The sequence below is a fragment of the Syngnathus typhle genome, linkage group LG6 (assembly GCF_033458585.1).
Source record: "Syngnathus typhle isolate RoL2023-S1 ecotype Sweden linkage group LG6, RoL_Styp_1.0, whole genome shotgun sequence".
Taxonomy (NCBI): Eukaryota; Metazoa; Chordata; class Actinopteri; order Syngnathiformes; family Syngnathidae; genus Syngnathus; species Syngnathus typhle.
The window spans coordinates 19,345,147-19,359,947 of NC_083743.1; the positions used below are offsets into that span (position 1 = coordinate 19,345,147).

Consider the following 14,801-nt stretch of genomic DNA (forward strand, 5'->3'; position numbering starts at 1 on the left):
TCATTTTTAAAGAACAACAACTTTATTTCAATTATTTCAATTAAATTTCAGTACAGGTCGGAGCAGATTTTATTAAAAAAAAGCCCATTTAATTGTATTGTTATACAATATTTTTATAATGTGACCATGTCAAAAGTCAAAGTCTGCTTTATTGTCAATCCCTTCATATGTCAAGACACACAAGAAACCGAAATTCCATTTCCTCTATCCCACGGTGGAAGTGGAATTTCCATCATCATCTTCCAAACGTGCGCCAGTGGCTTTGCTCATCCTTATTTCCTGGAAGAAAAACGGACGTCAAAAGAGAAATATTGCTTCTTGTCGCTTGAAAGATGTGTCACCTCTCCGTTGGCGTTGATCAAGGTAAAGTGGACCTGGCCTACGGGTCCCCAGTTGGACTGTGTCTCCCAGACTAGATCAGAGGGAGGATTGTGGTTTCGGCCAGCGTCAGCCGCCCAGATCTGATGCATGTAAAGGTCATTGAAATATTGAGCACCTTGTATCTGAGATCTTCCAGATAAGATTGATTACCGTGACACTCTCGTGGGCCTTCAGGATGAATTCTGCGGCAAACTTGAATACGATGGGAGCAGAAGATCCAATCTGGAGCTTCACCTGCCAGTTCCCCAAATTCTGATCCTAATAGTTGAAATTGATCTCAACAGGTTAGTCGTTACTGGAAAATGTGCAAATTTCGTAAGATGTTCCCCTGTGACACATCCACTGACCTCATCAACTGTATTGCGGAGTCTGACATATTTGCCGTACGAGTCCACTTCATCCAGAGTGACCTGCTGCTCATCCACAGTGACCTGCTGCTCATCCACAGTGACCTGCTGGGCGATTTTAGGACGAGGCACATTGCATCCGCCCGAGCTCAAACCCTCGCTGTCCTTCGGACGTTTCCTCTTTTTGCTGGCCGACATGGTTTGGCGTACCCTGGGGACAAACGTGGAGACATTAATTGCTATGAGAGCAAACGTTGTGGTATGTTCTAAAGCTGTAAAAAGACCTCTCCTCCTTGTTCTGGGTCCGCTCCCTCTCTGTAGACAGAGCCTCCTCCAGATCTTTCACTTTTTGGCCGGCTTCCAACACCATGCGAGACTCGTGCTGGCTTTGGACCATGCGCAAGTCCTACGTGAGACGTGAGAATGACTCAGCTTTATTTTCATTAATTAAATAAGCGATAGTGATGGTAATTACCGACCGCGGAATGCAGCTTCTTTTCAAACTCCAGCTCATCTTTAAGGATTTGAATGTGATGCGACTTCCTGAGCAAAAACAGTATTAAACCCTCGACGCAGTCAAATGCGCTATTTATATTGATGTGCGACTATGGGATGGTTAACTGAAAGTCCAATTGAGCTGCAATTAGTCACGAGGAGGATTTTCCTTGGGGTGTGGCCCCAGCAGCAAAGCAATTATGTCAGCACTAATATCCACTATCCATTTTGTTGTTGGCATATTTTTGATAAAATGGCCGGGCGGGCCTCACCTTGCTTCCAGCTCGTCAAAATCAATCTTCAGCTTGGACAACTTCACCTGCAGACGTTCACGCTCTGTGGCCTCTGAGTCCAGAGCCGCACGGGCTTTCGCCAGATCGGATTCTTTCTTCGTGTCCCTGTGATGACAGATATACACATAAACTGAGAATATGGAAAATTTCGGGCAGTCGGACAAATCAGCGTGAACAAACAAATACATACAGCCGAGTTAAAAAAACACCAGAACAATCAAGTTGTCAGGTTTATTTCAATGACTGAATAACTATTAAGAGAAGAGCAACAGCAAACAAACCACAAGTGAGACAGAATATTAAGCCTTTTCTCGTGAGGAGAACGATAGAGAGAGGAAACTCGGTTACAATCTCCATCAATTCTGAGTTCTCCCTCCACGTGCTCCTCTATTTAATGTTTTGGTTGCCCTGGTTACAAAGGCGTTGCTACACTAAAGGAAGGGAAGATTGTGTCTGTAGCAACGCTGATTAGCTAAGGAATGTAGTGTGGTGTGAATTAGCACTTCATTGTTGGCCCGTGACCCCCGCAGAGTTTGTCCATCTGTTCTTCTACAGTTGTCATGGCCGAGTCGTCCGCGAGCAAGATCAGATAACTCCTGTGGAACAATGCAACTAAACCTTGGCTAGACTTTATCTACTTAGTAAATTAACACGCAATAACAATGAGTGACTTGTCCGAAACCCTTGAACAAGACTTGAGTAAATATGGGATAACTTGTACGCAACCACTTCAAACTGTGTTTACCTCTTACAGGAACAAAAACACACAGATAACATAAGGACAGGAAGGACACATATGGCTGACAGAGATCAAAAGTCACTCAAGAGAAAGAACCTAGATGAAAGGAAAGCCATAAACTCATAAATGACAAGGCTTTACTTAAACTATTCCAACATTTCCCTCCTGTTTATCACATATTTGCTCAATATTTACATCACCAAAAACAACCACTTCTCTCGATTTTCGGTTGTCGGATCACAAGTATGGCACAAATAAGTTTACACCAAAAAAGGACAAATGTTGTGATATTATCATTTGGAAACACACAGATCTGGGAAAAAGTCTGTAAACTCAAGTGCAAAAACTGCATCATCATCATCGTTATCATCAACATGCTGCTGTTCAGACATTAGGCATACCCGGGCCACCTCGTCGTCCATGGGCGAGATTGCTGTAGTGATAAGACGATTAAACAGAGCACGGAGACATGGAATACAACAACATCCACACAAGGTGAGTATAGCAGTGATTGAGGACACAAGGGCTTTATACTTCCCAAAAGCAGTCATCCACTTGTTGTGCTCTTTCATCCTCGTGTTGAGGGATTGCAAATTTGCAATCATCTTCGTCAGGCTCCCATCAGGGGCGGTGTCATTCTGGATGAAGGTGCAGCATTGTTCCCTGAACATTGCGCAGATCCTTCCTTTCCCAGACAACAACATAACAAGAGCATTGCGGTTCTGGATTGACATTAGGGAAGGCATGGCTAGCTGTTCGTGCACTGCCTCAAGTCCCACTTGTGTCCGTTTGCCCAATTTCTGCATGTTGCAATGGATGTAATTTATCCTGTCAACGTTCTTGTTCATCGTCCACCAGTAGCAAATGGAGGACTCCCATCCCGCTTCAATTTGGTCAATTAATGCTTATTAATCAGGAACTCTTCTGGGGACTCTAATTGCATCAATTTCAGTCAGATCATCGTCGCCTCTCAAATTTAAAGACATTATGTTTTTTCCAGCTTTTTCCCAGATCTTGGCACGTCGGTACATATACAATTTTTGTTGACTACATTCTCTAAAAGCAATGGTTTCTTTTCTTTTTCTTCCATTCAACGGATATTATATAGAACACTCTGTCGCACATTTCACAATCAGTAAACAAACTATCCACATTCATTTTCGAGATATTGATTCCATTCTTTAACATCTACAGCAGTTGTTGACAAACTATTATTTCTTTACATAACGTTTTTGCCACTGTTAAGGCATTCAGTGTTTATTTTGAAGCCAATTCAATCAATTTTGAGAATGCATCTATTATGACCAGGCATTATAACCCTGTGGATTGCGTTAAGCACATGTTAAACAAGCTCTTCAAAAAAAATTTTTTATAACTGTTTAACTGTTTTGAATATGAATCAAATTCACATGATGTATAAAGCTGACTGAACTGCCCCATTATCCCTCCTCTTGAGCCATGCGACACACAACCATGGCTCAACATTGCTGCCCGCTTGTATAGGTTTTTTTGGAGGATAGGTCAGTCTTCTGGTCATTTATAGATGCCATTCTCTACTCTTGCCCCTCTCTTTGTCCATGATTGAATTTCAATCTATGGACTTTGTCGCTGCACATCTTTAAAAATGTTTCAGTAATTCAATCCGCTTCTTGTGTGTATAAAATTTGAAGCGTCTTTTGCACTGCAGCTATGCGGTTCCGTCCGCAAGCTTGTTACCTCTTGACACCTTATCAGTCTCGTGCGTGCCCTGCACACGTGGACATAGCTATTTGTCGTGGCAATTGGACTGCTTCCACAACTAGCTTAGTTGTAGTTTCTTGTAGTTTCTTTTCAATCAGTTTCTCATCGTTTATCACAAGAATTTTAGTAATTTGAACAAAAGTCAAAAAGTATGTTTTATTTTACTCAATTGTACGGTTTAGAGAATCCATATGTAGTAAAGCGATGTATTACTACATATGATTTCATCTTCATTTAATTTCGACACACCTTTCAAAATGCTTCTCAGTGTCCCAGTGCACACATGCTTTGCGTGTGTAACTGGTTGTCTCAACCCGTGCTCCACATCCTAATCTTTCCTCCCCCCCAGGTGTCAAACCAATCAAGATAAAGATAAAAACTAACAAAATAACCGCCAGTAAAGTAATATAATAGACAATTGTTGTTGTTTCTCAACTTTAACTAACTCAATCACTCTCTTATTCCCAAATGTAAAAACTTGTGTAGTCTTGACACAACCAATCGACTATTTCTTCTAAATTTAGCTTTGTAAAGTTATTTAATAATTTTGCTTCATCCAATTCCAGAAAGCAAGTTCTTTCCATCTCTCAAATTTGGTTTCATCAGGGATAGGCATTAATGCAGTGTGGACCAGTTCCTGCCCACAAAAAATTGCTTGCCTTTCCTTTCTTCTTATTTTCACATTTTCACATTTTCACAAAATTGCTTTTGTTTTGCGGTGCAAATCATATGGACTACAATCTAGCAAATTCTTTTGTGCACCTACATTAGCCAATTTTAACACATAACACTGACAGCACACAGAGAACACAAAAACGTACAGCAGAGACACAGCTCACAAACAATACAAACAAACAACGCTGCGCAAACGTCATCCTCTGTTTTGACGTTTTGGTTATACTTTTGTTTTCTCATCAGTGCCTTTTATCCTTCATGCAAATATTGTCACATCTTCCTTAGGCATCACTCTCTGAGAAAATCACACTGTCCCTGCTTCGCCTGCAGGGGGGGGGGGCAGCATCAATGTTGATTGGTCACAGGCTGGCCATTTCCTGCAACAACCATGATGCCGGCCCACCGCCCACACGAGCATAGCAAAGGCCCACGCGGACAGCCCCACGACAACGCGTGAGCGCAGGCACGCTTATCAGTTTCACCTTCTCAAAGGGCAGGCCAACTCTGCTGTTGCCCTCCCCTATCATGTTCACCTTCAACATCTTTCAGTCTTCTACACAACATTTGCTGTCTCATTCTCGTCCTATCAAGCCACCATTCTAGTCACTGTCTGCCACACACGTCTTATTTTCTCTACTGCCACACACTGCTCATCTTAGTTTCTCCAACAAACTTAAACACATCATCGTCCACTTCTCAATTTCCCTATTATTGCTCAACAGCCTCCAGAACATTCTCCATTACTGATTTCTTCCATAGAACACACATCTCACTCGCACCCATACACACACCCATTCATGAGGATCCTCTGCGCGCACACGCGCACACACACACCAGCACAAAAGGATGAGGCACAACATATAAGAGCACATAGAAGCACTAAGAACACCTTTTTGCTCGTCATATGATGACAGCACAAAATGTCAAAATGAGGATGCTTTCTCAGAACAGGAGTCAACGTGAACTCCACTAACAAATGACAGGACCTGGTTCATGTTTTGTTTAAAAAACTTAGTAGAAGGACTATAAAAGGAGTCAGGCCCAACTTGAGTCCAATCAGAAGCCGCCAGTGCATCTCTGGCCACAAATCCCAAACTCTGCCATGTGGCCGTAAAAGGCCGAAACAATGAGATGTGGAGCGGAGTGGGAGACATGTGCAATTTCTGCACCTCAGAGGGAGCCGGCCCTATGACAACACAGGCACGGCTTTCACCATCATGCAGGAGGAAAGATGTCTTCAAGGAGGCAGGCGTAACAGCCTCAAGCATGTTCTCGTAGTTGTGATCAGGACCAGGCGTGTTTTTATGCCACATGGTTACGTGCAGGTTGGTTGGGTCCATCGCCTGTTCAGGGCAGCGCAACAGGGTGCCTGCCTGGGCTAAAAGAGGGGTTCCAAACTGCACAACTTCTGCATCAGTCAAATCCAATGAATAGAAATAGTAGCAATGAAACTGTCCAAAAATCTGTAATTGATGTCGCCTTTTGACAACGATTTTGTCATTAATGGGCACAAGGGAAAGACTAAGTGCAGTGAGAGCATCTCTTCCTAACAAATTAACAGGGCAATTGGGCATCAGCAAAATGGGAATGCAACAACTTTCCCCTTCTGGGTCCCGTATCCAGACTGGACGAGCCTGGGGTACTGGGGTTGTCACACCATTTGCCGCTCTCACCCAGAAAGTCTTTCCTCCTTCTAGCACATCAGCAGGTATGTCGCGACGGAAATTCTCACGACCGCGCCCTCTCTGGCGTGGTTCGAAGGTTCTGTTTTGATAAAACACCTCAGATGAATCATCATTTGCAAAAAAGATGGCGGCCACTTTCCCTTTTTCTTTTCCCTTTTTTAAATTGACCCGAGACCGCATGGGGAACCTTCAGAGTCAAAGGATGAAATAACACAACACTAGCACTGCTTTCCACAGCCATGGAGGCCGCCACCACGGCCCTCACACATGGCGGTAGAGCACAAGCAACACTATCCAATTTCGAAGAATAAAAGGCAACAGGTCGAAACTTTGAGCCATGCGATTGAAGCAAAACAGAGGTCATATAATGACCTTTGCAATCAACAGTTTGGACAAACGCTTTATCATAGTTAGGTAGGGCCAGAGTGGAGCTGGAGACCAGAGCCTGCTTGATTAGCACAAAAGCATCCTCAGCTTCGGGAGTCCATTTTAATTGAGTGGACATTGAGATGTTCTCTTCGTACATCAATTTGGACAGAGGAGCAACAATTTGTGCATAGTCAGGTATGCAGCTTCTACAATAACCTGTGAGCCCCAAAAAAGACATCATTTGTTTCTTTGTGAGTGGTTTAGGAGCTAGCAAAATAGAGGTCTTCCTACTTTCAACTATAGTCCGACCTTGGGAACTCAGATTGTGGCCTAAATATTTAATTTCAGTGGACCACAACTGGAGTTTATTTTTGCTGACTTTGTGGCCTTCTTTTGCCAAGTGATGCAGCACTGCAAGCGTGTCTGTCTGACAAGAGGCATAATCAGGGGACGCCACCAAAATGTCATCAACATAGAGCAAAATCTGACTCCCCATTGGTGGGACAAATTTTGCCATGCTGGCTGCCATCACACATTAAATTGTAGGGCTTTCACAGTACCCCTGAGGCAATCAGGTAAAGGTGTACCTCAACCCAGCATATGTGAAAGCAAACCAAAACTGACTTTCTTCAGCAATAGGGACAGAGAAAAAGGCATTGCTAATGTCAATTACTGAAAATATCTTCGCATCAGGTGTTAACAAATTCAACAGGGTATGCGGGTCAGGGACACAAGGTGCTCTTTGAATGACAGCATTGTTCACTGCTTGCAAATCTTGCACCAATCTCCACCCGACAGAAGGTAGTGCCTTTTTCACAGGGAAAATTGGAGTATTGCAAGGAGAATCAGGGCAAGGAATGATGACACCTGCCCTTAATAAATCTGAAATAACAGGTGCAATACCCTGCAAGGCATCGGGTTTCAATGGGTACTGTCTCACACAAGGGCGGTATTCATTTTTTAGGTCTAATAACAACAGGAAGTGCTCCTTTCACCAAACCTACGTCAGAGGGACCTGTCCACTAAAGTTCACTTGGAATCCCAGCGAGGATTTGCTACTTGAATCATTGGGTAAGCATCAATTACTTCCGCTCCCGTGTAGCCTGGGCCGCAGCTTGCCGCGGGGGCTGAGGGAGAGGGAGCTTCTGACTTCACGCGGCTCCGCGTCACCATGGCATGAGCAGAATCACTATATTTTGGAGGATCACCTGCGCTTGACAATTTGGGGTACAAAGTCGGAAAGGATGGTTCGCTTTGGCGTCCCACAACGCCTTTCTTTGTAATTTGATCATCCTTTTCATCTTCATTTATCACACCCTCAGCTACGGCCCTCAAGCGAGGCCGCGCTGATGTCGTTTCATCATCTTCCTGCCTATGCAACAACAAGCTCTCTTTGGATTTTTTATTCTTTGGTTATCCATTTGTCAAGATATTTTACATTTTCTGGGTCGACCCATTCCATTAATTTCCAATCCTTGCATTTTAGTTCATGTCGGGGTAGGGACTTTCGCTTACTATTTAAGTTTGCCATGGTTTATTTTTCTAAATTTTGGAGTTGGTAAATTGAACGGCACCTACAGTGTCCTAAAACCAACTTTATTCACAGGACAGTGGTTAAAATCCAATGTGTGGTAAGTCTCCTTTCACCTCCCCCGAAAGAGTTGATGCCTTTGCACCTACACAAAGCCACCGTTTACAATCCTGTGTGTTTATATAGAGGAGCGCTCAAATGAGATCACTCTCAGTCAAACCGTACACAAGCATACCACGCGCGTTTTTTTTTTTTAAGAACAGAGGAGTCTGCCCCTCCTGCTGCGGAATTTAACTAACATAAAACGTTAGGGGGCTCCACATCCGCCCCTGCAGAATTTAACTGTTTCTAGTGGTACTTGATAGGGTCTAGAATTCTCAAGGTTTTTTTGTTTTGTTTTTTTTAATAACAGAGGAGTCCGCCCCTCCTGCTGCAGAATTTAACTAGCTTGAAAGCTAGGGGGCTCCACATCCGCCCCTGCGGAATTTAACTGTTTCTATTTAGTAGAATTAATATTCCTACTCACGGTCTGCTGATTCTCTTCCTCGGAAGATCTCGTCAACCCTCCCGGTGTCCAGCCGGACTGATCGAGACAGTCCCGTCAAAGGGCTTTTGTTTACCTCGGCCGAGGATTTTCGCCTGTGTCAAAGAGCCCGCTGGAACCGTTCAGGGCGTGTTGAGATCCCGGAACGAGCCCCCAATTTCTGTCAGGTTTATTTCAATGACTGAATAACTATTAAGAGAAGAGCAACAGCAAACAAACCACAAGTGAGACAGAATATTAAGCCTTTTCTCGCGAGGAGAACGATAGAGAGAGGAAACTCGGTTACAATCTCCATCAATTCTGAGTTCTCCCTCCACGTGCTCCTCTATTTAATGTTTTGGTTGCCCTGGTTACAAAGGCGTTGCTACACTAAAGGGAGGGAAGATTGTGTCTGTAGCAACGCTGATTAGCTAAGGAATGTAGTGTGGTGTGAATTAGCACTTCATTGTCGGCCCGTGACCCCCGCAGAGTTTGTCCATCTGTTCTTCTACAGTTGTCATGGCCGAGTCGTCCGCGAGCAAGATCAGATAACTCCTGTGGAACAATGCAACTAAACCTTGGCTAGACTTTATCTACTTAGTAAATTAACACGCAATAACAATGAGTGACTTGTCCGAAACCCTTGAACAAGACTTGAGTAAATATGGGATAACTTGTACGCAACCACTTCAAACTGTGTTTACCTCTTACAGGAACAAAAACACACAGATAACATAAGGACAGGAAGGACACATATGGCTGACAGAGATCAAAAGTCACTCAAGAGAAAGAACCTAGATGAAAGGAAAGCCATAAACTCGTAATAAGTACAAGGCTTTACTTAAATTATTCCAACACAAGTCAAGTCAAGTTTATTTGTATAGCCCTAAATCACAAGCAGTCTCAAAGGGCTTCACATAGACAGAAATTGACAATTATTCTCAAAGCATCCCCTGATCTTAAGCTCCCAAAAGGGCAAGGAAAAACTTAAAAACCCCTACCAGGGGAAAATGAGAAACCTTGAGAAGGGACCACAGATGGAAGGATCCCCCTTTCAGGATCACCAGGTTGAAATGGATGCAGAGAGGGCACAAATGATACAACATGAAAATCAATTAAATAAAAAGTGGATGTCCATGTCATAGCAGAGGGCTGCCGAAGGAGCCCTCAATTGTCCTGGCAGTGTCTTCGAGGAGGTTGAGCTGCAGTTCCCCCATCCTGAATTGGCCCACGAGAATCCAGATAGCCGCTGTCAGCATGGGTGCCACCTAACCACCTCCCCGGCCGGGGAGGGAGGGAGGGAGGGAGGGGGTGGAGAGGGAGAGAAAACAAACTCCAGCCGAATCGGCCACTACAGGTTAGTTAAAGGCCATGTCATAGAAATGTGTCTTTAAACGTGTCTTAAATGTTTCTACTGAGGTAGCAGTCCTAATATCCATTGGTAGGGCATTCCAAAGCTCTGGAGCCCGAATAGAAAATGCTCTAGAGCCTGCAGACATTTTCTTGGCCCTCGGTGTCGCTAAAAGGGTAGCGTTTTGCGAACGAAGGTTACGAGACGGAACATAAGGAACAACTAGGTCGACGAGATATGAAGGCGCTAAGCCATGCAGCGATTTATAGGTTAGTAGAAGAACCTTGAAGTCACATCTAAAATGGACCGGGAGCCAATGTAAGTTGGCTAGTATTATCACCATGACAATTGCGAACACACAGAAAGAAAATAAATAACTGGAACATCACTCAAACACCGGTGATCCCATCGTGAGTCCCACATATGGGATGGTTAACTGAAAGTCCAATTGAGCTGCAATTAGTCACGAGGAGGATTTTCCTTGGGGTGTGGCCCCAGCAGCAAAGCAATTGTGTCAGCACTAATATCCACTATCCATTTTGTTGTTGGCATATTTTTGATAAAATGGCCGGGCGGGCCTCACCTTGCTTCCAGCTCGTCAAAATCAATCTTCAGCTTGGACAACTTCACCTGCAGACGTTCACGCTCTGTGGCCTCTGAGTCCAGAGCCGCACGGGCTTTCGCCAGATCGGATTCTTTCTTCGTGTCCCTGAGATGACAGATATACACATAAACTGAGAATATGGAAAATTTCGGGCAGTCGGAGAAATCAGCGTGAACAAACAAATACATACAGCCGAGTTAAAAACCATGACAATTGCGAACACACAGAAAGAAAATAAATAACTGGAACATCACTCAAACACCGGTGATCCCAACATCACCACAACAAATTCAATGTCGGTCACACCCTGAACGTATTTCTTTTCCTGGGCCACGATGTGACTTTTGACACAAATACCTACGCCGCCACCACGTTTTGTAGCCAAGTCAGGACAGTTTGTGTAAGAATCACTTCGGTTCCTGCAAAACATCATGTAGCCTTCCAAGCAAGCACGTCCATCGGCCACTGATCCTTGGAGGTGTGTCTCTGTGAAGCACAAAACATCAGCGAAAAGCAGTTCGTGATGAGACACGATATCTTGCACGTGACAAGACAGCCCTTCGGTGTTATGATGGACGACAACCAGGTGATTTGCCCGATCTACCGACGGCATCACGTGAAGGAGGGGCATGACGCTCTCCAAAGAATACTCTGCCATCTCAGCAAGAGCAGCAGTGATTTGTGGATTTGCATGAAGCCTTCTCTCATCCATATGCAGAATATGCAGACCACTGAGCGAAGTCACTCTACTCAGAGCTACGTACCCCATGCCGTGTTCGAAAACACCTTTCAGCGAAACTGCAGCCTGTGACGTTGTCATGCCTTGTACCTTGTGGATCGTGCAGGCAAAAGCAAGCTTGATGGGAAACTGTCGGCGCGTCACTCCAGCCTTGTTCAGCTTCTCCTCCAGTCTGTCAATGTACACGGGGTTAGCAGCACGCGCTGTGTTACTCACATGATCGAGTTCCAAGCCAAGTTTCTGGACACGGGCTTCATTTGGATAGTTCACCAATTTGACAGCTTTTGCAAACATCCCGTTGCACAGACCTGATTGAACATCAACGTTCCGTGTGATCATAACACGAGCACCCAAGGCAACTTTGATTGAGTCCGGGAGCTCATTCTTAGCGCCTTGCACAGGGGAAGCTTGCCTTGCCATTCTGCCAGTTCCTTTGTCTTTCTTGTAGTCATCCGCGTCAATCTGCACAATGTCCTTATGAGACAGTTCCAGCATCGCAGAGTTATGGCCATCCACCTGTTTATTGGTGGCAAAAACATGCAGAATATGCTTTGGACACATTTCTGGGGAAGTGTACCTCGTGGCAAGGAGAGCTCTGTCCATTTCCGACAGTTCATCTGACTTTTCTTTGACGCGAAGTCGGTTCAGCAGTTCGGCAAAGGCGACATCGTCTTTCTGCCTCATGATGGCGGTGAGCGTGATCTTTTTGAAGTCGTCACGCCAGTGGTCCGGCCGCGTAGGATCGTACACGCACAGAGGTTTGGACTGTCTCACGGGAGGGAGCTGAAAGAAATCTCCAACAGCAAGAACAGACATGCCACCGAAAGGTAAATTAATTCCTTTGATTTGTTTCAACCTGGCATTCACGTAGGCGAAGAGGTCTTTCGACACCATGGAAATCTCATCGATGATGAGTATTTCGGCGATGGACAGCTCGGCTCTGACTTCGTCCAGTTTATTGCCCAGCCCGTGGTACGGGGGTTTGAGACTTCTCGGCAGTTTGAGTAGACAATGCAACGTTGCCCCGGAAATGTTGAACGCAGCCGTGCCAGTGAAAGCTGCGAGAACAACCGTTTGCTTGGAAATGTCGGCCTCCTCAGCCAGTCGTGGTAGTCTCTGCAGTATTTTGGTAGCCTCAGCGTGGATACACTTGATGAGATGAGATTTGCCGGTCCCGGCGCCACCGTTGATGTGGTAGAAGAACTGCTCAATGGGCTTTGAGCTACACACACGTTTTATGCACCAATCTCTGACCTTGTAGAAGACGGACGCTTGCTTTTGGTTCAGGTTACGATACATGTCGCGTAACACCGCGGGATCGATGGCAGCAGGCTCTGTCACGATGGACATTTGCGTTGTTTTGGACCTGACGTTGTAGTCCGGGACATTTTCCTCCACGTTCTCGTTGACATTTGCGCAGCGGGAGTTTTCAATGACCGATTTCAGGTATTGGCTCAGACCGTGTTCAGCCTTGCTGATGTAGCTGCAGATGTATGCGATGCAAGAGTAGGCATTCAGGATGTATTGGATGTCCAGGTTTCCATCCCAGGTAAGAAGCAAATGGCGGTTGTAGTTGTTGACCCAGCAGTCTTTCGGTTCTCGCTTAAGCACGACAGAACTCGACGAGGCCGTCATGCGCAAACAGTTCATGTACTCGTCACCGGTGAGCTTACATTTAGCCAGTAGCTGAGGCAAAGTCAGGGATGCCGTTTCAGGCTCATTCAGCAGATTTAGCACGGGAACAAGCTTGGCATTCGACGCCAACCGATCTTCATTGCGTTGATCTCGATTGTCGTCGTCGACGGGCGCAGGTCTGACGATCATTGTTTCATCGCACGGTTGTTTGGGGAATCCAAAGCGGCAATTTGCACCTTGGTGTTTGACGCACGATTTGGAGTGACTTTTGCTGTGCATCTGAACCTCTGTGACCTTTTTGTACAATTCCGGTTCCTTCTGCGGGTCCGGCAGCTCGGCCGAGATGTAGCGAGACACAAAATGACAGATGGCTCCATCCGTGGCTTCCTCAAATACAGGGGCACCTCAAACCCATATGAAACAATGAATGTGAGGACTTCCTCTGTGTTGAAACTCCAGTCGGTAAAAGTAGTCGACGACCTCACCAATCGGTTGCGCCGGAGAGAGGATCAAATCTCTGAACAGAGCTTCCACACGCTTGTCAAACATGCGCATCGTCGTCACAGGATTGCTGCGTAGGATCTCACACTTGTTGGTAGCCCAGTCAAGTTGGGCGAAATTCACTACTTCACCTTGTTGCGCTTTGATGGCGGTGATGACCTCTTCCCAACGCATTTCGGCAGCAGAAAATGTGCAAAAGAACGTGGGTGTGCCCAGCTGCCGGATCATAGCAAAAAGATCTTTGGTGGTTTTCTCCCAATAGGCCGGCGTACCTCTCAGCGGTGTCATGAATCGGACAGCATCTTTGCTGCGCACCAGTTTCTCAACTTCACGTTTGTCCTGAAGCATGGCATTGTTTATCCTTCGACCATCCCTGGTAAAAGGCTTACCTTTGCGCAGCTGTATTGTCATGCTCGACGTTGCCTGGTAAATTTCAGTCACAAACTGGGCAAAGAACAAGTAGTTGGTATCTCGAGCAAAGCGTTCATCCACGCAACACAGACGGGTTGGGAAATATTTGCTTGGTGTGAGTTTTATTGCTCTCTCTTCATCGAGGGTGTTCTGACCAGTGGGAAACTGCACCGGAAAAGCCATGGCCTCAAGCTTGGGAGTCTTGAAAAAACTTACTGGGTTGTTTCTTTCTGCAGGAGCAACACAATAAATGCCCTCTGTAAAACTCATAATTTCCTCTGCCACATCATTGGGTTGGAGACATGATTCAAGTATCACTCCACCATTTGGTTGATCACCGTCTTCCGAATTTTCTTGTTGCTGTTTGTTACCACTGTTGTCATGTTGAGAGTCACTGTTCATCCCACACAGAGCATCACTTTCAAATCTGTACATCTCCTCCAGAGCTTCCTCATTGTACTCACTGTCGCTCATTTGCGCTTCATCGGAGCTGCTCTCATCGTCAGTGAGGGTTGGGTCGCAAAGGTCCGCATCGTCGCGAATGGTTATGTCTCTGTACTGTGGATGGACTTGTTTCAGTTTCATCAGAGCGCTCATTAGCTTAGACCAAGTGACAGTTTGAAAAAACTGATGGCCTTTGTAGCAAAGCCGTCTCTTCAGTTTCACTCTCAACATCTGTGACTTACTTTTTAGTCTGGGCAAGACATTGACCGTCTCTTGTACTTCCGATGGCACGCACACCACATTTCCACGAATGGCTCGTTGTTGACCTTTGGGAAGAG

At 45.3% G+C, this 14,801-nt stretch overlaps 1 protein-coding gene across 5 annotated transcripts; it reads right to left on the reverse strand.

Annotated features, from left to right (window-relative positions):
- On the reverse strand, positions 1 to 13,386 carry LOC133155786 (uncharacterized). Of its 5 annotated transcripts, none has more exons than XM_061281336.1 (8): positions 12,050 to 13,386; positions 11,095 to 11,946; positions 1,496 to 10,838; positions 1,208 to 1,271; positions 729 to 1,134; positions 532 to 639; positions 342 to 461; positions 1 to 279 (listed from the first exon to the last, which is right to left on the reverse strand). In XM_061281336.1, the coding sequence occupies exons 1-2, from the start codon at positions 13,384 to 13,386 to the stop codon at positions 11,808 to 11,810; spliced, it is 1,476 nt and encodes a 491-aa protein (XP_061137320.1). In that variant the 3' UTR covers positions 1 to 279; positions 342 to 461; positions 532 to 639; positions 729 to 1,134; positions 1,208 to 1,271; positions 1,496 to 10,838; positions 11,095 to 11,807. The 5 variants fall into 5 exon arrangements, with proteins under 5 accessions (XP_061137320.1, XP_061137319.1, XP_061137318.1 ...); XM_061281335.1 differs by having other exon boundaries at positions 1,496 to 1,621; positions 8,782 to 11,946; XM_061281334.1 differs by having other exon boundaries at positions 1,496 to 1,621; positions 1,798 to 11,946.
- Between the last annotated feature and the right edge of the window lie 1,415 nt (positions 13,387 to 14,801).